Here is a 26,407-nt window from a genome sequence, read left to right on the forward strand (position 1 = left end):
ATTCAGCTATCTGAGAAGTCTCTAAATTTAGTGAAATTTTAAAAAATTGTTTAACTTTGTTCATAATTGATTCCAAACTTAAAAGTGTTGATTTATTTTTAATAACTCCCTCCTCACCTTTAAATACCTCCCCAGCATAAAGTAATATAAATTCATTGTAGAAAATACAGAAAAGTCTTAAAGTGACATGTAGTTTTATTGCCCAGTAATAACCACAGTTAGCATTTTGAGGCATTTCCTCTTGGTGTTTTATTATATAGTATAGAAAAAAATTAAAGTCTGTATTAAACAAACTTTACATGATATCCTAAGCATTGTTCTATGCTTGTAAATTTTCTTAGAAAATATTTTTAGGCTTTTCAAAAGATGGCATCGAAGGCAAAGAAGGAACCTCCTGCCCAAAGCCAAAGCCAAAAGCAAAGGCTTTAAAGGCCAAGAAAGCAGTGCTACAAGATGTCCACAGCCACAAAAAAAAAGATCTGTATATTGCCCACCTTCTGGCAGCCAAAGACACTGAGGCTCTGGAGACAGCCCAAATATCCTTGGAAGAACATCCCCAGGAGAAACAAGCTTCACCACTACGTCATCATCAGGTTCCCCTTGACCACTGAGTCTGCCCTAAAGAAGACAGAAGACAACAACACACTTGTGTTCATTGTGGATGTCAAAGCCAACAAGCACCAGATCAAACAGGCTGTGAAGAAGCTCTATGACATCAAAGTGGCCAAGGTCAACACACTGATCAAATCTGAAGCAGAGAAGAAGGCATATGTTTGACTGGCTGTCGATTATGATCCTTTGGATGTGGCCAACAAAATTGGGATCATCTAAACTGAGTCCAGCTGGCTAATTCTAAATATATACATCTTTTCACCTTAAAAAATATTTTTAATGGCACTATAATTTTCCTAATAAACACACATAACGATGATTAGTCACTCGTCTTTTTTCAGGCTTTACATTAAATGTGTCATTGTAAATTACTGTTTTTAAAAATTCTAAATCAAGTAATCTTTGCACCTGGGCAGGTTCTTTTGTCAGTGTGCATATTTCCTGAGGTATTTATAGATAGATGCATCTCTGGATAAGGATTTTTTTATCTTCTCTGTGTTCTCCAAGGTGGTACCTGGATAGGGGTGGTTGGTTTAATTGTCTGTTTCCCTACTTGACTGTAAACTTCCAGAAGATCTTTCTTTCACGTTTGTATCTCTGTTGCTCAGCACAGTGCTAGGAACATAGTAGGCACTTGATAAAATATTTGTTGAATGCCTATTATGATTCTGGAAAGTGATGAGACTGGTTTTCATGTGACGGTTTTGGGTTTTTCTTGTGGCTTTTTTAGTTTCACCTCAGATATGTGACACACATGAGAGAGTAGAAAAGAGTAAAGGAGTCTAAATTTAAGCCAGAAATGTTTTTCTTTAAACTTACCTTTATATACAGTAACTCACTTAGTTGCAAAGAGGAGGGCACAAAATTTAGTTGCAGGTGAAAGAAAGCTGGAACTAATTTCTTTATAATGTGGATATTATAGTTCTCTTTTCTTTTCTGCTGTCTCCTATCCTTTTTCCTCCCCTCTTTCTTACTCTCCAGAATTTAGTGTCAGGACCAGGGTTTGAGACAAAGCCTGCTATCTGCAAATTCAAGATGTTCCTTTTTAAGGGCTCCGAAGGGTAGAAGATGTTAAATCTTTATTTTTAAATGCAAAGGTTTCTTCCCCTGAACAAGCCCACTAAAAGGCTTCAAATTTTCTAATGGAACCCTTTAGACAGATTTCACAGGAAGTGTGCTTGTGTATGTACATTTTATGTACATAAAATATGTATGTGTAAATATATATAAATATGTGTGTGTTACATATAGGGCTACCTAGTTACTAAACTGAGGTGGTGGTATGGAAATGTTAAATATGTGATTGTTGAAATTCTCTGTGAAACCTGGCTTCTATCAGGTTTTCTTGACTTTTTTGATAGAAAGTTGTGTAAGTATAGGTTCTTTGGTAGTTGGAGAAAACTCTTACAATTGCTCTGTCCCTAGTCTCTTGGGAATACATAAGTAAATATTTAATGGTTCTTTTCTAGTGCAGCACGAACACTTAAAATATTAATTGTGGTCAGCTGATTGTGTGGTTATTGGTACTCTTCTATTGAGAGTAATAACACACAGCACAGTTGTTTATTTTTGAACACTCTTTCTCATTTTGGTTGTAATAATGTCAAGGTGGACTGATTCCTAGTGAAGACATTTGAAATGTGAACATGACTTAGAATCACAAAAAAAGTTTAGCCATATCTGTATCTGGAGACATTCTCAAATGAGTCATTTATGGTCTATTTACATTCTTGAAACATCAGGCATGCAAGTTAGGAGACTACTCTTCCTATTTTTTTAATGCAAAAAAGCTTTCCTTTTCTGAAGCAGTGAGATGGGTTGAGGGGCAGGAGGGTGCAAGAGTTAGAAGGAGGCAATATTTCAGGTGGCACTAGCAGGGTGTTGTGGAGGGAAGACGCCCTCCCTGCTATCAGAGCTAATGCTTCACTAGTGTTTCTCAAGTCAGGAGGTGTGGGGATTGCTTACTACTCTCCCTATTAAACAGTGGTTCTCAGCTTTGGCTGCACATTAGAATCACCAGTGGAATTTTAAAAACTGCACACCAGACCCATTAAGTCAGATTCTAGGGCTAGAACCTAGGCATCAGTATTTTTTAAAGCTTCCCAGGAGGTTTTAATGTGCAGCCAAGATGAGGATCCCTGCAAAGCTTGGATAAGCTGCAGAGAGGATGTTTTCTATAGATACTGGCTTTAGTTGGACCTCATCAATTATAATTAATCAATTGGGAGTTCCTGGATGAAAGTTAAGGTTCATTCAGTAGCACATATTCATTGACCCTTAACTTTGTACCAGATTCTTATTAATTACAAAGATAAAAAAGAGATGTGGTTGATAGTATAATCTAGTGGGGGAGATAGAAATAGTAAATAATTACAATATAAGCTATACGGAGTATTAAAATAGAGATATGCCAAGGATATTATTAAGAACACAGTAGGAACAATTAACTCATATGGAACGGGGGTATGGGGATGGGAGATAAAATGAGAAATGGTCAAAGTTTCACAGAGAAGTGATAAATTAAGAGTTGTACCAGGTAGAAAAGAGGGAGGAAGAGTAAGTTTTAAAAAAAGGTTATAACATGCAAAGATGTGAAGTAATTGAAGGAATATGTATTCAGGGATTAGTTGGAGAGCAAAATGCCTATGAGATATTTGTAGGTTATACAGATAGAGAGGTACATCAGAGTCAGGTGGATGAATGAAGTGCCTTATTAACTATGTTAAGAATTAATGGTGTCGTAGGGCCAAATGTACATGACCATCTTAAACAGTGAAGCTGGTCAGATGTGAAGCAGTTGGTAGTGTTGGAGGCTCTAGTAATCTGGACAGCATAGGCTTTGTTTAAAGGCATTTAAATAATTTCTTTAAGTTTAAAGCTTAAATAAAATGGAATACTCTTTAGGTCAAATAAACCTGTAAAATTCAGCCTGCAAGAGACAGTTGGTAGTACCTTCAATATAGGAGCCCAGTATAGGATAATAAACAAGGGAAATCTGTAAGATTTGATAGCATTTCTATAAAAGTACTGTAGAAATATAATTTAAGAGTTCAAGTGGGGCTAGAGATGTGGAGATGAGAACATAATGAAGAGGTTAGTGTAGTAATCTAGGTAAAATGTTCCCGCAAGCCATCAATGTTTTTGAACGAAGCAGCTTGCACTTGTTGGCAAGTTCCTCTCCTGTTAAGCTGCCATCATTGATCATAACCTCTTCCCAACTCCATCTATCACATAGTTATACTGTCCCCATCCTATCATTGTCCTCTTCTACTTTTCTGTATTGAACCAGGTGTTTTGTTTTTGTTTTTCACTTTCAGGTTTTGTTTGTTTGTTTTTCCATTGGCACAGCTCTGTCTTTGGATAGCAGTACGGGTTTGCAGGCAGATTGCTGGGTGAGGAGTTTAAGGCTGGTGGCCTTTTATATATGTATAAATGTGTATATGTATGTAACTAAATGAAATAGGAGGAAGGTCATCTGCTGAAAGTGAGGGATTCTATGGTAAAATGAAGGGGACACAAAGTGGTAGAGGTCACCAAGATGAGTAGAACATTCATTTCTTGGTTAAGAAACTTAAAAGGTTTTGAAAATGAAAATTTAAGTAAAATAACTGATAATCATAGTCTTGATGTTTTCTATAAGCACAAAACAGAACTTAGTTGTATTACATGAAAATGCATTATTTTTATTTATCTTTATATTAGTGGAAGATAAAGAAGAGAGGTCTTAGAGGTAGAAGACCTATATTTCAGTCTTGGTTTTGCCAGAGCTTATGATTAGTTATTTAACTTTGCAGTTTTTCAAGCTTGTAAGATTGGGATAATAATATGTACCCTGCCTATTTTTCAGTACTGTATATTGTTTTTATGAAGATAATTGAGATGATTATAAACATGTTTTAAAAACCATAACCATTGTTCATAAGATAGTAGTATAACAGTAGTATAACACATAGATTTAAATTATTTTGGAAGTGCCCTTTTTATGCTTGTTTTCTCTAAATTAAAGGGGATAATGTGTTAGAAGTATGGTATTAATTTTTGGAGAAGATATGTGTGTGGTTTTTTTCTTTCTAAAATAGTAGACAATTCTAAGTATTTTATTTTACGTGCTTTGTCTGAATGAATTAACTCGCTAGGGTATTTTTGGAAAAGCATATGGATGAAATATTAGTCATGTAAATTAGATCACATCTGTATTCAACATCTCCTATATTTGATTATAACACTTTATTGTAACAGTAGCTGCTCTATGTAATCTAAAGTAGATGACATTTTTGCCCTTTTAAAGGCACCAAAACTAAACTTTATTAACTTGGTTTAAGATAAATTATAGTTAATTTCTTTTTCCTGTTTGTCAGGCAACCAGATAAACTGGTGGTAGTTTGGACAAGAAGAAGCCGAAGGAAGTCTTCTAAGGTTAGTGTATCTTCTGAATTTTTATCCAAATGCTGAATTCAACTTTTAGTCAAATTAGTAAGCTGTTCTGGTTCCAGTGTAGAATATTTTAAAGTATTAGTTGATATTTTGTTTTTTTTATGATTATCTACTGAAAGTGAATTGATCAGATGCTATAATTTTTTAAAACTGTTCTTAAAATGGAAACCAGATGCCTGAGTTTTGATCTTGGATTTGATAGCAGCTGTGGTTTGAATGTGTCCCCTTCAAAAATCAGATATTGCCAATGTGATAGTACTAAGAGGTGGGGCCTTTAAGAATGTAGAATGGTTATTGAACATTAAAAATTTCGTTCTACTCCTCACAAACAAAACTATCGGTACAAAAAAATAAAAATCTTTGAAAAATCCAACTCTTTCTCTTCTGCAGCCCAGCAATAGACTCAGATATTCATCACTCCTTAATTGTTGTACCCTAACTTCATCTTCTCAGAATCTGAATAGATTAATCCTGGGTAAAATTTTGTGAGTGCTACCTGTTTAATCATTAATTCTTAACACTCTAGTACAGAGAAGTTTAATAACTGTTATGTTGCTCAAGGATACTGTCTTAGTCCATTTATGTTGCTGTAACAATATACCACAGACTGAGTAACTTATAAAGAACAGAAATTTATTTTCTCACATTTCTGAAGGCTGGGAAGTCCAAGATCAAGTTGCCAGCATCTGGTGAGGGCCTTCTTTAGCAAAAGATAAAAAAAAAGAAGAGAGGTCTTAGAGGCAGAAGACCTATATTTCAGACTTGGTTCTGCCAGAGCTTTTGCTTAGTTATTTACCCTCATGGAGCAGAAGGCAAAAGAACAAAAAGCAAACAACTTCCTCTGTCAAGCCTTTTTTTTTGTTTTTGTTTTTGTTTTTGTTTTTAATAAGGGTACCTAATTCCATTCACAAGGGAGGAGCCCTCATAGCCTAATCACTACAGATATTTTAAAAATTCTGTTCTATAGATAAATGAGTTTATTTTGATAAGTACACAATAGCCACAAGAATGTTTGTTGGATGGTTTTTACATTACTAAGCCTATATAAAGAAAAATTTATTAATTTTTTTTTTTTTTTTTTGAGACGAGTCTCACTGCGTTGCCTGGGCTAGAGTGCCGTGGCATCATCCTAGCTCACAGCAACCTCAAACTCCTGGGCTTAAGCGATCCTCCTGCCTCAGCCTCCTGAGTAGCTGGGACTACAGGCATGCGCCACTATGCCCGGCTAATATTTTCTATATATTTTTAGTTGTCCGATTAATTTCTTTCTATTTTTAGTAGAGACGGGGTCTCGCTCTTGCTCAGGCTGATTTCGAACTCCTGAGCTCAAACAATCTGCCCGCCTCGGCCTCCCAGAGTGCTAGAATTACAGGCGTGAGCCACCGCGCCCGGCCAAAAAATTTATTAATTTTAATTGAAATTATAAAATTTTCTGAATTTAAAATCTTGTACTTAGGGCATCTTTTCAAGTTCTATTTTTTATCAAACTAAAATTTACATCAACTATAATGCGTAGATCTTGATAAAATTCAGTGAGTTTTGATCAGTATGTATGTATATGTAATTACCACTCCCGTCAAGATATAGACAATTTTTATCACTTTTTTCTTCCTCTTCCAGTCAGTTCCCAACCCTCAGAGGCACCCATTGTTTTGATTTCCTATTGCCATAGACTGGTATTACCTGTTCTTGAATGAATTTTATATAAAATAATACAGTAGTACTATTTTATGTCTGGCTTCTTTTGCTGAACATATTGTTTTTGAGATCTGTTCATGCTGTTGTGTGTTCAGTAGTTTGTTTGTGTATTGTTGAGTAGTATTCCATCATTTGAATATACTGCAGTTTGGTTATCTGTTCCCCTATTGATGAGCATTTGGCTTGCCGCCAGTTTTTTTTTTTTTTTTACATTGTGAATAAACCTGCTATAAACATTATTGTGCAAGTATTTTGGGGGACAAATATTTTTGTTTCTCTTGGGCACATACCTAGGAATGGAATCACTAGGTAATAGGGTAGGTACATTTTCAACTTTTAAGAAATTGTCAGGTACTCCTATCAGAAATATAGAAAAGTTTCAGTTGCTTCACATCCTGAGCAGCATCTTTAAAGCATGCATCTAAAGTTTGGGATATTATAATTTAGATACTTTCTTATTCATTTACATATAAGAAGGCATTCTAAAAATAGCCATAATGTCTTCTATCAGTCAATATTGTTGATTGGGTCTTAAGCTTTTGTGGAAAGGACCAATATAAGGTTACACACTAAGTATCATGGATGAATATGACTATACCTGTAAACTTTAGAAATAGACCCAAAATATTTTTAACTATCAACAGGACGTGATTTCCTCCTTTTAATAATTGGATAGCAATTATTTTATAAAAGATAATTATAAAAATAATGAAATACTTTAGATTATAGGTCAATTAAGAATACTCATATCTGATGTTTAGTATACTTTTTAATTTAAGTGTATTTCTGAAAATTAAGTAACTTTTCTGTTAGATACAGATTCTTTTTCTTATTTTATCAAATATTGTTTGAATCCAGATGGTGAAATGCAAACTAATGAGGCAGCAGGTTGATTTTACTCAGAATGTAATATTTTCTAATTTTCTAATTGGACTAATTTTTTAGTTGTAATACTCTTAATATTTCAAAATCCTTGCTGGGTACTTTAGAATCATTGTACTTTCTCTTGAGACATTATAGATGTACTTTTTTGGGAAGTTTATGAGAACACAGAATGTGTTAAGCTTATTACAGCATACACATAATATGTTCATATATCCATGAAAATGCTGTTTTATAAATTGTATGTAATAGCTAAATAAAGAAATAAAAATAAGTTCCAGAAACTATGAAGGAAATGATTATGATATTATTGTAAAAGTCAAGCAAGTAACTTTTAGAAAATCTTGAGAAATTTGAGATCCATGACATTTCAGAATTCCTGAAAAAAACTTATTTCCAGATGTTGTTTTTTAAGTTAGCTATCAGTTACATTAAATCCAAGACTAGAACCATTTTTTTTATTCTGAAAGACTCGTCTGTTTTTTGATGCTTTTCCTTTAAAATATACATTATTTGCTGCTGTCCTTGAAATCACTTAGGGGGAATAGATCTCTGCAAATACTGACAGAAAATATTCTGGTTTTTACTGTTAACTATGTTTCAGAGAGAGTTTGAACTACATGGTAATTTTTTTTTGGTCCTCTGTATGATACTATTCATCTTTCCTGATTTTGAGTATATCTGTCTTTTTTTTAATGGTGCTTTGGACTTTAGAATGGACACCCAGATAAGTCAGTTTATCATCTGATTAGAGAGTAAAATAATAAGGCACATTGCCTTATTTAAAGTTTAGTTCTCAGTTTATTGCTCACTTTTTTTGGTACATGTCTATTTTGATAGCCTAATATGCAAGGAGCTCGTTGCAGAACTGGTTTTGATAGAGAAAATAATTACCATGTGTAATTAACACAATATGCAACTTTCCTACCTCTTCTCCTCAAATCATGGCATAACAAAGATTTTTGTCAGGCTGTAATTGATTTGTATGTGCTTAAATAAATTATTTTTCCGTATAATATGTGACAATAGAAAGCAGGGCAATAATGATAGACCAGAAAAATTATGGCAGAGTAGTTCTGTTGCCTTAAATCTTGTTTTCTAACTAGAAATTTAAGCGCACAGAGAGATGGGAGAATTCCAAAGGGAAACCATAGCTTTAAAATCCTCACCAGTTTTTGATGGCATTACCTTTACTTCCTTGCTCTGTGGTTGTGCGATAGCCTTTACAATGTGCTACCATGTCAAGAGGGAAGGGACAGCTGCAGAGCTTTGCCTAATGGTGGTGATGTTAGCAATTCTAAGATGACTTTATTAATATATATGACATCTTAAACATATGGGGACATGCAGTTTTATAAATTGAAAATTTTCAGTTTAACAACTACATGGTAATTGTAAATTTTCAGTGAAATATTTTGATTTTGCAAGAGTCAGAAATAACAAGTGAGTGCTTACTCTGTATTTAGTTTTGCACTAGGTATACATCTTTTAGGTAAGGTATGACATGCAATAATTAGAAAATGAGGCATTTTATAGTCAATACCCAAAATTGAGAAATGTTGCCTTTTTCGTAGGTCTTCCTTTGGTAGATGTCAAAGGATCTTTGATGGGATTTAAAAAGTGAGAAAAACTGTATAAGAGGACCTGTATAATTTGTCCTAATTCCTTCTACCATTATTTTTACTAGGATGCTGACAAATGATTGAATAACCTGCCTGTCCTAACTATACTAAGAAGCTAACTAGCTGTACATGTGTTCCTGTGCCTAATTATTTTCTAGGGAAATCCTTTCTATTACCCTGAATGAAAACTGATCAGGGTTCTGATAGTGCTGAGGTTTGCCAATACGATGTGCTTTTTCTATGTTAACCTCTTACGAGCCTAAATTACTGTCTCCATGGATTGGTACAATTAGATGTTTATTACCATAATTGTTTTTAGTTACCTGTATAAGACTTTTCTTTCTTTTTCTAACTTAAGATCTTGAATTATTACTGTTTGAGGTAGAAGTTGTAGTAAATTCTTGGAATATAGAAACACCATTTTATTTTTCATGTTTGCCACTTTGTACGTCCTTGGTTTCTTCTTCAGTAAACTTTACTGGTCCTCTATTTTCTACTAGTACAGTCATTCTGTGGTATACTTGGTGGTTGGTTACGGGACCTCCGTATATACCCAAATCGGCACATAATCAAGTCTCACAATTGGCCCTGCAGAACCTGTGTATAAGAAGTTGGCCCTCTGTCTGTGGGGGGGGTTTCCCATCCGCAAACACTGTGTTTTTAATCTGCATTTGAAAAAGTCCACATATAAGTGGACCGGACAATTCAAATGCATGTTGTTCAAGGGTCAGCTGTACATAATAATTGGCTAAATGATATAAAGCTGGTGTTGACTGTATTCATTGTCAGCTAGTTAGCTAGACTAATTGATATTGTTACAGTGTCTTAATGCAGCCAGATTTGTATGGTGTCAGAAGGAATATCAGAAAGTCAGAGCTCTAACTTGGTTGGACCGTTTTTTGCTGGGGAGAGATATGCTGGATAGAATGATAAGAAAGTAGAACTGTACTAGCAACTTGGGAACTAGCACACCTCTATCTCTGTTTATTAATAAAAAAGAAATGGTTTTACTTTGCTAAGAAGATTGTATTTTTGTTCGTTCAGCAATCTAATTACCATTCCCAGATCCAAGACAGGATTGAAAGAGATTGATTAGAGGGTCAGGCTTTAGGATACCTAAGGAAATTATTTGAAACTACCATCTCCTAACTCTCTGTCCATTTCTTAGGATGTCTCCACAGTCCCTGCTTTTGTCACTTTTGATCTCTGTGTCATATCCAGAAATGTTAAGTCCTTAGGGATGGAAGACTATTTTCTTGGCTACTGTGTGAATCAGGGATAGAGCTGGGCATGATGTGGATTGGGTGAAGAACTCTGAATCATGGAGTCTGGGTTCCATTGATTACTAGTATTGGTTCAAGCAAACCATTTACTCTTTGCTTGCTTCAATTTCCTTTTCAGGGTTTGGATTAGATCTCCTAAGGATGTCTTCAGGTCTAAAATTCTTTGTTGGTTATTTTTCATTGAAAATTTTATAAATATTCTATCTTTTCTGCTGTGGCTAATAAGAAAGGTTCAGTTATTATATTCTTTTTCTTATGTTTCCATTGTATGAGGAAGCTATGAAAATATAATTATGGGAAGCTTGAAGAGACCCGAAAAATAGCTTGATTTACCATCACAGTACATGAGAATTAGGGTTGTCATGAGTTTTCAGAATAAGGATGTAGAATGGAGTTTTGATTAAGGATCATTTAAGATAGGCAGACATTTATTTTTCAAAATGGAGATTGTTTACTTTGTGGAGTTTTTGTTCTAGAGCTGTCAACAGGCATAGAAATAGGCTGGGGAATAGAGGAATCTCTGAAGATGATGTTTTTTTAATCAACAAAACTGATTTCTTTTTGTTTGGCTGTAGTGTTTTAAGTCTCTTGTTGTTAGTCTGTACATCGCTCTCCTTACCTGAGATTTTATGATAGGGGCAATGTAGAGAAAATAGAGGGAGAATTATTTACCATCTGTGAGTTGGATTTGGAGTACACTGTTAAACCTGTATCTTCCGCTGGCATTTTAACTAATAAGACGTGATAAGATTTGCATGGACGTAAGTTTCCATGATCTTTGATCCCTTTTCAGTTGGTTCAAATCCAAATTCTGCCACTTACCTGCTGTGTGATTTTGGGCAAGTCTGTTTCCCTGTCTGTTAAATCTGTTCCTTGACATGCAATCGCACACATATCCTCTAACTTCTTTCCTGTAACTATGGAAGTAATGGTCTGTGCTTCCAGAAAAGGTCAGTCTGTCTCATTGTATATTATTAAGGGCATTATGCTAGCAATTCTCCCTTTTCTCTTCTGCATCCTTAAATTTTCCTTCTCAATTGGATATTTCCCATCACCATAAAAATATTTTCCTCTTCTTAAAATTTCTCTTCTGGTACTATTTCCCGCACTAATGCCAACCTGTTTCTTTCTTATCCTTTCAGCAAAACTCTGCAGAGGAGTTGAGTATATTTGTTCTCTTTAATTTCTTTCCTCCTATTCTTTTTTGAATCCATTCCAATCAGGACTTTGCTCTCTCATCACTCTCCTGAAACTGCTTTTGTGGAGTTATTAATGGCTTGTGTTTTTTAAATCCAGTGGTCATTTTTCAGGCCTCATCCTATTTGACCTGTCATTAACATTTAGCCCTGGTGATTGCTCTCTTCTGTATGAAACATTTTCTTCACTAGACTTCATGGATACCACACCCTCCTGGCTTTTCTTCTACTTCAGCTGATGTGCCTTTGCTGATTCTTCCTCATTTTCTTGACTTGTTAATGTTGTGTTCCAAGACTAAGTCCTTGAACCATTATATTCTCTATCTGTACTCCCTTGGGATAATCTCCACTCTTAAACTTTAAGTATTACCTGTATGCGGATAATTCTCAACCTTATAACCCCAGACACATATATGTAGCTGTCTATTTGAACGTCCATATTTGAATGTCTAATAGGCAACTCATATTTAACATGTATAAAACTGAGCTCCTGAACTTATTTCCTATACCTATCCTTTCCGCTCTCTTGCCTCCTACACATTAATAGCAATTCTTTCTTCTAGTTGCTCAAGGGCAAAAGCCTTAGAATCAACCCTGGCTACTTTCTTTGTCTCATATAATCAGCAAATCTTATTGACTCTATCTAGAAAATATATCCAGAATCCGATCACTTTGTACCACTTTTCTACCACCCCAGGGCAAGTCACCATCAGCTCTTCCCTGGATTATTGCAGTACCTTCTTAATTGGTGTCCTTGTTTCGTCTCTTATGTTTGGAGCCTGTTCTTGACACATTAGCTGATGTGAGTCTGTGGAAACATAACTTAGGTTGTCATTCCTCTGCTTAAAACTCTTCAATGGCTTCTCATCTCGCTCAAAGTACAAGCCAGTGTCTTTGCAGTGGCCTACCAGGACCTTATATGATTAGGCCTCGAATTATTTCTCTGACCTCATCTCCTGCTACTCTCCTCTTGACCACTCTGCTCCAGCCACATTCCTCTGGTTATATAAGTGCCTCAGCACTTTTCCAATCACTGTTTCTAATCTCTAGAAAGCTCTTCTCATATGTTTACATGTCTGATTCCTTTGCCCCCTTACAACTGTCTCTCAAGTGTCACCTTCTCAATGAAGCCTTCTCTGACCACCCTATTGAAAAATACTACTTTTTCTTGTCCCCTCATTCTTCTTCGTTTATTTTTTTCCATAGCACTTAACTCCCCCTAACATATTATATATTTTACTTAATTATTTTATTTGTCTCTTCCTACTGTCCACTAAGGCAGATTGTTTTTCACTCCTCCAGTGCCTAGAACAGTGCTTGGTAGATAGTATCAATTGCGTGAATGAATGAATGAATAGAAGGTACCTCGTAGGGTTGTTGTGCAAATTAAATGAGTTTAACATAAGTAGATTCTTAGAACATGAACTGACACATATTATAGAAAGTACTCCATAGTGTTAGCTTTTATCATCTTTATAGCATCCGTGTACAGTCCTGCAGCTCACAGAGATGAAGGCCTCATTGAGGTGTCTCGGCATGTCATCTTCCATCAGCTCAACTTTGACTGAAAATGCCATGAAGGAAGAATTATGGTAGTGACTTCCAAATTTTGAGGGTGGAGATTCCTTAGGGAACATTGATAATCTAGATTTACAAGGAAGAAAAGTCTCTAAAATTATAGGTACTAGAAATACTACCTGGAAAAACTGCTATTCTTTTTTACTTGCCCCAAATAAACATGACACTTTAGTGGGAAATGAACTTAGATGCAAAGTATACAATTAGTTTCTTCTTTTAAAGAATGAATTTGCCTTAAAGTTTCTACTCACGAGAATAATTTAAAAAATTTTTCCTAGTAAAGTTTTTATCTAATCAGAAATAGTAGCTTTTGGAAACATGAGACACCTCACTTTTGCACTTTTTTTTTGTATGTGTGAGAGGGTGAAGGTTTATTTACAGATAGTAATCTGCAGCTATTCTGTGATATATTAATAACTGTCATGGCCCAAGCTTAATGCTTGAAATGCTTTATTTGACTAATAATTTTTGTTTTAGGGAGACTACAGAGCTAATGGATAGTTAAACGGGGTCAATATACTGTTGTAAATTATTAACATTGCATTTCCTACCTAACAGGTACAATGTACACTATCTGAGTGATGGTTACACTTACAACTTTGACTGAAGCAGTACAAAAGCAATCCATGTAACCAAAGTATTTATACCCCCCTAATATTCTGAAATAAAAAAAATAAAAAGAAAAACATTGCATTTCCTATACTTCACACTGAAGCTATCATTTTTATTCTGGCAGGCACATAGCTGGCAACCTGGAATAAAAAATCCATACCGTGGTGTGGTTGTGTGGCCTGTTCCTGAAAACATTGAAATCACTGTAACACTTTTTAAGGTAAGTTCCATTTTTACAGGTGATAGGATTTATTATATAATCATTGTTCTGAATGACAGACTATTTCAGTGTTCATTTTTCTATACATTTGTGTCTAATCTTGTACCTAATGTGGATTATTTTTAGGGATATAGCAATTTACAACATAAAGTCATCACAGGTATTTCATGGTATAAAAGTCCAATTTGGGGATCCTTTTGAACTTGTTACTAATAAGATCAGCTGAGATGCTGCTTTTACCACTTCCTACATTCTACCCACAGGAAAAGTTTAAAGTGCCTTTCCTGTGGAAAGCTGAGGTTTGTAGAATTCTTAGTCCTGACCTTCATTTTATTAGCCTTGATTGATTGATAATAAGATGCTTTAAAATTAGTATTTGATAAATATTTTATTAATGTTAATATAATAAGATAGTTTAAATTGATATTTGGTAAATTTTTTATTGATATTAATATGTGCTACAGCTTAAAAGCAAAATACTGGTTGTAAATTCAAAGTGCAGATCCAAAACATAGCTGTTAATATACCTTCCTGCCTGTTTTATATGTGTCTTCTCTTGAAAATCTTCCATATTTCTTGAAACATTATGAAATAGTCCTTGCATATGGTAATTAAGCACTAAAATATTTACTTTCCTAATCAACTCCTTACCTACTCAAAAAAAAAAATGGTGGGGCAAATATGTCTCAGTTTTAGTCTTTTGGAAGATGGTGGAATTAGAAAACAAATGCTTTATTCCTTCTTTCAATCCTTCAAATTGTGTTGAAGCTACTCTTACAGAAAGACAGGAGGGAAGAGGGAAGCTCATTAAGCATAATTTAATAACAATGTTTGTGAAAATCCACTAATATTTTAGGACATGAAATTAGAATAAAATGATATGGCTTAGAGTATGAAATCACTGTGTAAAAAAGTGCTTTAAGTTTTGTGATCCCATATGTTAATTCATTTATTCAGGAAGTACTACAGAGATCAATAGAACAAAACAATATGACGAATGTTAATGTACTATCCCATAAATGCAGTACTATTTTTAAATGTTCTATGTTTCATAGATACTCTCTTTTGTAAAAGATTCTTAACACATTGTGTATATTTTATAGTTTTGATATTATTATTGATATTACAACATTACTTGATTATGCTTGTCATATATACATCATACTTGATTTGCTCAGGGAAAAATAAGGGATGAGACAGTAGCCGCTGTTCCTTTTTTTTCAGGATAGTCAGAACTACTCTATTGCCCTTCAGCCAGCTATCGTAAAAGCCAGTTATTAAACCCCTCTTCTCCACATTTCTCCTACCAAAATGATACGTTAAGCTTGGTAGTTAAGAGCGTTATCTTTGGTGTCAGATGAATCTTTACATGTATTAGTTCATTTAATTCTCACAGCAACTCTAAGGTTCTATAATTATTCTCATTTTACTGAAAAGGAAACTGAGACTAGAGAGGAAGGTATAATAACTTGCCCAAATATGCTATGATTTAGCCCTGTTCATTCTTCTACCCTGTACTGCCTACTCTAATAAAAACAGTTGTGAATATTGATTACAACGGTAAGATCTCAAACGTGCTTGAGAAAGACTTTTAAGTAATCTCTTGAGTATTTTGATGTGGTCTGTCCGTATTGGTAAAGCATATGAATGGACATAGTTATACAACTTTTTTTAAAAAATGGCGATAGAGAATGAGGGGTTAGAATACTACTGATAAATAGCTGACAGCCATGTGTTTGGGGAAAGGACATGCAAGAGATAAGTGTAGTTTTCAACCACTGATGAGGATGTTCAGCATATCCTTACCACTGAACTTTTATGACTTTGAATATTAGTACGTAGGGAAAAAACCAAACACTCCTTCCTTTCCAGTGTGCTATAATTACACATTTCGGCTCAGTTGTGCTGTTGAGGCAACCTCGTGACCATTTTCAATATTTAAATGAGTATTTTCAACTGATACTTTTTATCTTATACGTTTTATCTTCATGACTCTCCCATCCCCCCAAAATTCTTATATAAAAGCAGAAAAGTAAAACAACAAAATGAAAAAACTTTTTATTCTTTCATGGTAGTTTTTAGATCTTGTTTTTTGAACAACATTTAAAATATTCAAGTGAAAACTTCTTCATATTCTCTCCTTTTTTAAACTTATGCTAAATCTCATAATTCACCTAATCTTGAAATTTGCAGATAGGAAAGGACTGTTCTGAACCCTTTTTGTCCTTAGTAGTAGTCACAGAGGTATGCTCATAGAGGAGGTGCTTTTTAAGAAAATTATCAATGTTTCAATTTCCTATGATTTAACCAGAAATTAATTTCTTTAGCCTGCTTTTGAAATTTGAATTAAATTGAAAATAGCTGTTTCTGCTAAATTTTTTTTAAAAAGCATTTTAGGATTTTGAGAAGGAAACTGGCTCCTGAAGTCATTTTCAATTTTTCTCTTTAGTGCAGTGCTAAGAAAGGAGACAATAGAGGGAGAGTAGGATATAAAGAAGACTTAATTGATTTAAGCTAGAAGCAATTCTCATTACAAATGTTTTTGTCTGGTCAGTAATATAAATAGTCCATTTTATGGAGATACCATTTTTAAGTGCTTAGAAAATGAACGTCATTGCTGCTTCTTTTATATCTTTTTACTGACTTTGCACTGTCAGATGTGTCTCTTGGACTATTGAAATTATGCTTTAGTAAAAATTATTTTAGGGGTAATACATCATCTGTATTTTTAAAAAATGTTTCATCTGCTTTAAGAATAAATATATGTCATATTATGTATAAGGCACTGTTACATATTTATTAGTTTATGAGATATGTATTCATTAACTCATTCATCAAATATTCTGGAGAACCTCCTATTTGCCAGGTACTTTTCTAGGTCCCGGGGACACAATGGTTAAACTGAACCAACAGAGTAGATAAAAGTCAGACAGACCTGCAACAGCAACATAGCTTTAACACTTAATTAGTTGTGCACTGTGGTTAATCTTTTAGGTTTCAGCTTTCTGCTCTGTTAAATGGGAGTAAAAATAGTACCCATCTCATAAGTTGCTGTGATGAGTGAAACACTTAGCATAAGAACTGAGACATGGTGAGTGCTCAGTAAATATTTTGTGTTATTATTATTATTTTGCTACTAACTGTGCTGGAGCTATGCTGCATTCCTTAAAAAACAAAACAAGAGGGGAGGGATAAGCAGGGAGGATGGTAGGATGTCTCTATCCTCTGCGCATTGCATCACACTCTATTATTCAATCTCCAAAGTAGCACTGTTTGTGCCCTAAATGTATCATGAAAAAGATCCCTCAACCTTTATTTACAGTCCTTTTTGTCCATAAACCTACTTCATGGGCAGAGCTGGCTAGGGAAACAAATACTCAGTAGAATTTCCTGCTTCCTTTTCCCTTCTGCACTTTCTTACCCCCTGTGCACCACCACCAAAGAAACTCATTTTAGCAGGTTTTTATCCCACCTGTATGAATTTACTCATAAAACTAGTTACCTCAATATAGTTCACACTCAGCTAGCTATCATGCTAATATAGTAAAAGAAAAAAAAAAGTAAACAGAATTAATGAAGTAACTAAGGAGTTTGGAATTTATCTCATAGTTTGTAGGGGTTGTTAAAGAAATCTAAGTTGGTTCTAACATGGTCAGAACTGTGGTTTGGGAACAATAATCTTGTGTACAAGATTGAATGGAAGGCAGAGAGACTAACTGAAAGAATGCTACATTCACTTTTATCTTAAAATAATCTACATACAAACTCAGCTATGGCAATAGTAAAACAAGATTAATAATAGACTAAAGTTGAATCAATCATAAATAAGATGCTTCCCTGTGAGAAACATGTGGGACCTGGGATTCAGCAGGAGAATGTCAGAGCTGATCTCCCTTCTGCATATGGTCAATCTTGAGAGTGGAATGTTAAGCGAAAAGCCTGCTTTATTGAAATACTCTCTTTACTCTCTCATTATCTTGCTACCCCGCCTCACCTTTAACACATAGAGTGAACCTAAATAAGTTAAATACACATATAATGTGACCCCACTAATTTCCTTTCCGTCTTATATTCTGTTGCTTTTTTGCCTTTTCTTTCTCTAATATTTGTGGAAATCCTATATAATCCCACCTAGCCAAGATATTCTCTCTCTGATGAAGCTTTTCCTGTTTATTCCTGTAAGAAGTAATGTGTCATTTTTAATTTCTGGTAAAATCATGTATTTCATTCATCATAAATTTATTTAAAATTATTGTGTTTGTCTTCGAAGGCAAGAACAACTATGTTTGAATCTATATAACACCTCTACAATCCTTTTTTTTTTTTTTTTTTTTGAGACAGAATCTCACTCTGTTGCCCGGGCTAGAGTGCTGAGGCGTCAGCCTAGCTCACAGTAACCTCAGACTCCTGGGCTCAAACAATCCTTCTGCCTCAGCCTCCTGAGTAGCTGGGACTACAGGAATGCGCCACCATGCCCAGCTAATTTTTTTCTATATATTTTTAGTTGTCCAGCTAATTTCTTTCTGTTTTTTTTAGTAGAGATGGGGTCTCATTCTTGCTCAGGCTGGTCTTGAACTCCTGAGCTCAAACGATCCACCCACCTCGGCCTCCCAGAGTGCTAGGAATACAGGTGTGAGCCACCACGCCTGGCCATACAATCCTTTATATAATAAGTACCCAATAAATATTTGTCAAATAAATGCTTACAGAAGTGTGCCTCATTTTATAAAAAAAAAATGCATTTGATTGTAGGATCTATCACTCTTTCTCAGGTTTCTGAGGCATTTCCAGGGTTAGTAATGAAGGAAAGGTAAGAGGAGGACATCAACAGCCCATGCTGATTTGCCATTTTGTCTAGATTACCAAGTCCCTTGCAGTGCCTTGAAATTCCAGATGTTTATATAACCTCTGCACTGAAGAAGACCTTGCCTCAAGTGGTACTTTTAGTTTAAAATACTCACAGATATAAAAATGAAGGCAGAGCTTTATATAACATATATATAACTTTATATAACTTATATATCTTAATAAAGTGTTTCTTAATAGTTCATTCACTAGGTTATCTGTCTCCAATTAGGTTTCTTTTTGTCTCATCATAGATGCAATGATGGAAGATAGTGGTATGCATTAAAAAAAGTAAAATAGATTTCTTAATGTTAAATAATTTAAATTTAGAGAAATTATGAAAGTATTATAAGAGTAGGCTATTTTGCCTCTCCCTTTTTAAAAGTTGGTAAAAGCTAAAAACAAGGCTATTTGTACTTTCTTAATTGGATTGATTGAACTAAAGACACATTATTTCAATTTCATATATTGCTTATGTTACAGGACCCGCATGCAGAGGAATTTGAAGACAAAGAGTGGACATTTGTCATAGAAAATGTAAGCTAATGACAAATTCCTTCATCTTTCACATTTTCAACTTCATATATGTGTTATTAGGGTAAATTGGCATTTTGGCAGTAGGAAAAATGTTGCCTTATGAAAACTAAACAGTAATTTGTAGCTTTCAGAATTTTTAAAAATGAAATTATAGCCAATAACAGAGTTATTTGTTATTTAACAAAACAAATGCTTTTGTTAAAACTGGAAGTCATCAATACCGAGTTAAATATATACTGTATGTATTCTATTTGGGGCTTTAGGGCAAGACCATGTGTTATTCATCTTTTTATCTGTTCAGTATCTAGTGTGGTACTTCTCACAGAGCAGGTGCTCATTGACACATTTGTTGAATGAAACAATAAATGACCTCAGAAATCTTTAAAAATAAAGTGTATGTTTTAACTCTATTTGGATTGAGAGAGTCTAGATTGGTACCTTAATAATGACCTGAAATTAATTTACATACTGTGGATATAGTAGGTGTTCAATGAATGTTTATTGACTGAGGGTTTATCAAGATAGGCAATGAAAATATAGTGATTAAGAATGTGGGCTCTGGAGTCAGAGAGGCCTGGTTTCAATTCCTAGTTCTTCCAGTTACAAGCTGTGTAATCACAGGCAAGTTTCTTCTCAGTCATAAAATTATAGGGTTATGAAGATTAAATAATTCTCAATAAATATTAGCTTTTACCATTGTCATAATAGTTGTCATCATTATCATAACCTTCAACATCGTGATCATCATTAAAGCTTAAACCATTTATAACAGACTTCTAACATGCTTTGCGTCATTTTATTCCTTTCTGTGCCTGACTTTGTTTTGTATCTCAGTAATAAAGGGATCTTACACTTTTTCCAGAAGTAACTGAGCCATTTTAGGCCTAAAGAACTGAGAAGTTTGGAGCGAGATCAGGTCTGAACACAGTAAGGGAAGTTCTGATGGCTAGATATTAATTCACTGTCATTGTGTTGAAGATTCACAAATGTTAACAATTTTGGCTTGTCTGTAGTGATAGATTTGAGCATTATACTTGGAGTAGCAATTAAAGTTTAAAAAAAGAAACCAAAGACTTGTTGGAATTGGTTACAGACTCAAAAGCTAGCTTTGATTCTTATATCAGGAACTTCACTCCCACTGCTTCACTTGACCAGCATTAAAAAAAAAAAAAAGGAACTTCTCCCCAGTGGTTGGGCTTCAGTTTTCAATACTCATTGCTCTATTATACATCTGAAATCTATTTGTTAACTTGGTATATAAAAGAATTAGCTAGTTAAATTTGAGTTAGCCAGCTACTTGGGAGGCTGAGGTGGGAAGATTGAGCCCCAGAGTTGGAGACTACAGTGAACTGTGATCATGCCACTGCACTCCAGCCTGGGCAACAGAGCCAGACCCTGTCTCATAAAATGAAACCTAAACTAAAATAAAGTAAATAAATTTGAGTCGTAATTAATGGCAAAAGTACGTAAAAACTAACTTTATATTTGTTTAGAAAGGTGTTCTTACTGCATGATTATCTTAAGATAAAGGCACACCAGTTCCAAATTTCTGAAAAACAGATTATAAACTAACCTATTGAAAGGTACAAGTTAAAAAAAAGTTATATGATATATATTAAATTTGACTCCAGAGGGCATTCAAATCTGTGGGATTTGGGGAAAAATCTTTTTCTTCTTTATTATACATTTTATAAGGGTATGTTAAAGGTCAATAGAGAAATATTAAAATTTAAAATAAAATTGTGAAATTTAAATGGATTTTGAAATAAAGATATGTGTTTTGGATTATCCCTTCCATATTGGAGTATGTGTTTCTCAGGGGAAAGAGCATCTTTTTAGCTTATGTAAAATATGTTTATGCTCAGAAGCTTATTTTGTTCCTTTGTCTATTTATTATTCAAATGGTTGAAGTTGCAGGAAATCTGACTGTCAGGTAAGGTAGTGGATATAGGAGGAAAATGGAAAAAAAAATGTTAGCAGTCCTTCTCTCTGAGCATTTATTAATTATTAGATTCACAAAAATCCAGTAAAAATAATATATATGGCTTTTAACTATTATTCATACTGTATACCTTATAAAACCAACATTTTAATTGAAATATTACTAGAAATTAAGCTTTATTGTGTAATCAGATGATTTTGAAAACCTTACTCTGATGTGGTGGAGAGAACACTGCATTTCTGGAGATTCTCAGCCATCTTATGCTTTTTAACAGCTGGAAGATTTTCTGGTTCCTGGGTCTCTGCCTCCACATATTTTTATTTGAACAAAAAAAAGCATTTTTCTTTCTCTCATATCATAGTATAGCAAAACCATGAACTTTGGATTGGGTTAGAATTTAATAAATCCTGATGTTGTGTCTTTAAAACTGGTGACCTTGAGTAAATTATTCTCTAGAATTCAGTTTCTTCATCTATAAAATGAAAGGTTTCTACTAGATGATCTCAGAAGGCTTTTCTAGGTCCGTGAGTGTTTCAATTGATGGAAATATTTGAGTTAATTAATAGAAATAAACTATTTGAAAATTATTTTTCTATAGACCAAATTTTTGATTTTTTAAGTGCAGGGAGATAGAAATATTTAAAGGAATTATTAGAGTAGGATTTTGGAACCAACTAATAATGCTAATTTATATCTTTCTTTGAAAAATCCCTTTCAGCATATAGTTCTTCTGTATAATATGCTTTTATTTCTGGAATGCAGTATGAATATTGTTGTAAATTTTCTATACTGAATTCTTTAGGCCTAGAAAATCTAGGCCAGTTTTCTGAGATGCTAGCAGGACCCCTGACTGGAATTTTTCCCCTACTCCTTCCTTATTTCTCTAATAGTTATTTCCTATTCTAGATTAGGAAAAAAAGGAAATGGAATTGTGATATAAACTAGTTTTTTATGTAAAGGAAGATGTAGCAGAAACTTAATTTCTCAGTCATAAGTATCAGAGAAAATAATACCTTTTCAGATTGTTTTATGATTGAAACCTAAGGGAATCTAGTTACTGATGAGCTAATTCAAAGAAAAGTAAAATTAATGAATGTGGGAGGGGCAGGAACTTCCTCAGCTATTAGTAATGGTGATGACAACAATAATAATGCTTGCTAGGATCCCCATGCAAAAAAGTATTGCATAATACTTTTTTGCAATAATTGCATAATATTTTTTTATTAGATACATTTCTTATGATTTTTTTTGGCTTATGCCTGTTTTTACAGCAGGTTTTTTTTTTTTTTAAAAGAGGTGATTATGGGATTTGACCTCTTTTACCAGCATAACATGTTTATTTTTTTTGAAGGTTAAGGAAATAAAGGTAAATATTAAGTGCATCCATTATCAGATTTGCTTTCATAATATAACGTTACCAGACTTCAGAAGTATTGTGAAATTGCTATACTCTTAATGCATGGGAAAGCTCACGAATGCCTGTGTTGTGAATAAAGCATGTAAAACACATTAACTCAAGAGACTACACCAACATACCAACTCTAAATGAGGACAATTATCATAAATTGTGAACTGCCTAATATCAAAGGATGAGTTTGTGCAATTAAACCTAAAACAAAACAAACAAAACAAAGGAAGTGCTATATTCTCACCTGAAAGATATAACCTAGAATTGGGCAGGTCTCTCTTTTTTTGTTTTCAGGAGGACCTTAATTTCTGTCTGTTAGGACCAACTCCTGTATAGTGAGATCTGAGAATAATTTTGTGGTTTTTTTTAAACCTGTCCATGTGTGTTAACTCTTTTTACCTGCTTTGGAAAATCTAGGCCAGTTTTCTGAGATGCTAACAGGACCTCTACTTGGATAAGTAGATTTAACAAGGGGAAAGTTTTACTCCATTTATTTCTGTATCTGCTATGATTTTTTTTAAACCATAATACCTTTTGGGTAGTAGCTTCTCAATAAATATTTGTTAAATGAGTCAATGAATGAATGATTATATAATAGTTAAACTCAGTGAACTGTTAGAAAGCCTGTGAGAATTATTCTTTTTAAGGGAGGAATAACAGTAGCAGCCTATACTGAAGAAAATTTGAAAAGTAGACCCTAGTGGCAGTAAGATAGTAAGTGAAAGATCCATATGTTACAGTAGAAGCTCTTCTGATCAACCTATTTAATTTACACGGATTATTTCATACCTTTCATTCTGTTGTAAAACGTACTGGTTTTAAGCCTACATGTGTCAACATCATTAGTAGGCTACTCTGTGACACACTCCTATACACTTCTGCACTTATGAATTGTATGTTGAGTTTGACCCCAAGAAGACGTTTTAATGCTGTTGACCTATTATTGCAATTATGTAATTTAATTAGATATTTCATAAATCAATGAAATAATCAGTTTGAAGGATTATTTCATGAATTGTTAATGCTTTAGAAAGACTAGTTGATAAAGGTGAGTTGTTAAAAACTGCTGTCCAGTCTGGTGTGGATAGCTTTATAGTTGTAAAAGTCTGGGAAAAAGTAATAAAAATCTGAAAGGATTTTGTATGCAGATTGCATTTCTGTTGTACTTAAGTATTCGTTTAAAAGAAATTGAAATTCACTGATGACACATTTGGGTGTTGATTAGATGTGAAAGTCAATAATTAACAAAGTTATACTCAAAGTAAGAGGCCATAAAACTGGTGAATGAAGCACTTTAATATGTATTGAACAAAATTAAAATTTGGGGGTATCAGTACTCATAATTTTTCCCTTTAATTGACTAGCTTCCCATGCCAGTCAGATCATTCAAAAGGAATTCTGCTATAAATGTATATTAAGCCAATCTCATGAGATCTGTCTCTATAAGCAGCTATAGGATTAAAGAACTGTCTAAGACATTCTTTTAAACCAAAATTCAATATAAGCAGACATTGCATTTTTCAAGTTGTAGCAGTTTGTTCTACTTGTCATCATCTAATGAGGTATTTTTAACCTTTCCAATAAATGAGCTGATATTCATTCATTTATTCATCAGTAAGTATTCACTGAACATGTATTATGTGCGGGGCACTGTTTTAGGCACTAGAAATAGAGTGGTATATAAAACAGGTAACAGATTTCTTCCTTATAGAGTTTACATTCATATGTGTGTATCTGGGAGGCATAAACTTAATGTGTGAAATATATAGTATGTTTGACAAAATAAATACATAACACATTAAGTATAATGTTAGATAAGTGCTATGGAGAAAAATAAAGCAGGGGAAATCTTCATGAGTACATGGTTATAATAAGCCTTCTTGTTCTTTCTAAGGTCTCCAAAATAGAATTGGGGTATGCTTTTCAAATTAATTTAAAATATATTTTAATAAGAGAGTTGACGAAATGAATATAGTAGGGTGTGGGAAAGTTTAAAAATAAGACGCTATATAAACCTTTTCCTAGGTTACAGCTCCCCTCAGTGGTGAATGATGAAATTGACTCTTGCTTGGAGAAGCAATTCTTTTCCTGCAGATCATGTAGCAATAACATGTTATAATGTTATGCTTTACCTTAAATTTTAATGTGCTTCCACATTTCATACAAAAAAGTCAGTGAATTTCAAAGGGCTAAAGTCTGACTCGTTCTCTTGTAAAATCTGGATTTTATTTGAAAGTCTGTTGGTACATTATTCTGATACTTCTAAGGCATACACTTTGAATGGAATTTTAATACCTTTCTTTTCTTTGCACTTCTTGTTACAACCCCACAGTCAATAAAGAAGTTTTGAGACCTTATCCATAATGTCCAATAGTAACATCAGTAATAAAGAGTGAAGTTTTAATATAAAATATCCCAATAAAATAGAAGTCTCCAAAATTTATCACGCTAACACATTTATTAGAGACACTAAGTGCTAGATACTATGTGGAATGCTTTATACACACTATCTCTTTTGTTCATTACAATAACTCTAAGTCAGTTATATAACCCTATTTTACAGATAAAGAAAGTGAGATTTAGAGAGGTTAAGTAACTTGCCCAAGGTCATATAGCTGCCAAGTTGAGATTTTATCCAGCCTGTCTTTCTCCAGGGCCCTTGCCCTTAACCCTTAATGCAGTAACTACCTCCCTTAATGAAAAGATGAAAAGGAAATAATTTGAAATTGTAGAATCATAGAGAAGTTTTTAATCAGCCTTCTGTAGTAGTAAACCTGTGAGGAATATATTTATTAGATTAGTGAAGGTAGGTTGTTAATTATTGTTTATATTCAGTCCAGAAGTTATTTGGATTCATTACTTGAGTGCTTCTAGGCATTATAAGATGGAATTCAAGAATTATCAGTCATCAGAATTTTGAATATTTTATCTCAAGGCAACCTTCCTGCCTCTTTGTGTAAACTGAGATAATGATGTTTTCATTTTATTGGTTCTTTTGTTTCTCTGTTTTGTCTGAGCTTTCTTCTTTGGACCAGAAAGCTACTTATACATAAGTCAAAACTTTAGAGATGATTCTGCCACTTGCTAGCTATGTTATCTTAGACAAGTTATTTGATCTTTCACAGCCTCTGTGTGCTCAGGTATAAAATGGTGGTATTAATATCTACTCCACAGGTTATTGATGATTAGAAACAATACACGTAAAGCATCTAGCTTGGTAAGGAGTATTTATAGTTATTTTTATAACATTCCTTTCTGGAGGACAAAGAAAGATATTAAGGAACAGAAGCTCGATTTCCAAATTTATTGTTGCAGGATTTTAGTTTTTCTACTCCTTTATACGACTTATGCCTCTCAATAACGTGTAGACTTCACCATTTACCTCAAAAGAATGACACCTATAAATATCTTACTTGAATTAAACTTAAAATGTTTTTATCTTTCTAACATTTTCATCTTTTGATTTAGGATATTTTCTTCTTATAATTTTAATACAGTATTAAGAACCAGGTTTTTTCTGAAAGTAAACAAATGCTGC

General features: G+C 33.8%; 1 protein-coding gene and 1 pseudogene across 3 annotated transcripts in view; both read left to right on the plus strand.

The window, feature by feature from the left end:
* The window catches only part of EHBP1 (EH domain binding protein 1), a 345,442-nt gene that overhangs the window by 63,890 nt on the left and 255,145 nt on the right, over positions 1–26,407 (plus strand). For all 3 annotated transcript variants that reach the window (XM_012639212.1, XM_012639213.1, XM_012639210.1), the window contains exons 3-5: positions 4,971–5,028; positions 14,042–14,137; positions 19,466–19,519. In XM_012639212.1, the coding sequence (XP_012494666.1) occupies positions 4,971–5,028; positions 14,042–14,137; positions 19,466–19,519 (208 nt within the window). The remainder of the gene's footprint in view (positions 1–4,970; positions 5,029–14,041; positions 14,138–19,465; positions 19,520–26,407) is intronic.
* LOC105806145 lies at positions 367–831 on the plus strand (annotated as a pseudogene).

The sequence above is a fragment of the Propithecus coquereli genome, unplaced genomic scaffold (assembly GCF_000956105.1).
Source record: "Propithecus coquereli isolate 6110/MARCELLA unplaced genomic scaffold, Pcoq_1.0 Scaffold138, whole genome shotgun sequence".
In the NCBI taxonomy this organism is placed as follows: Eukaryota; Metazoa; Chordata; class Mammalia; order Primates; family Indriidae; genus Propithecus; species Propithecus coquereli.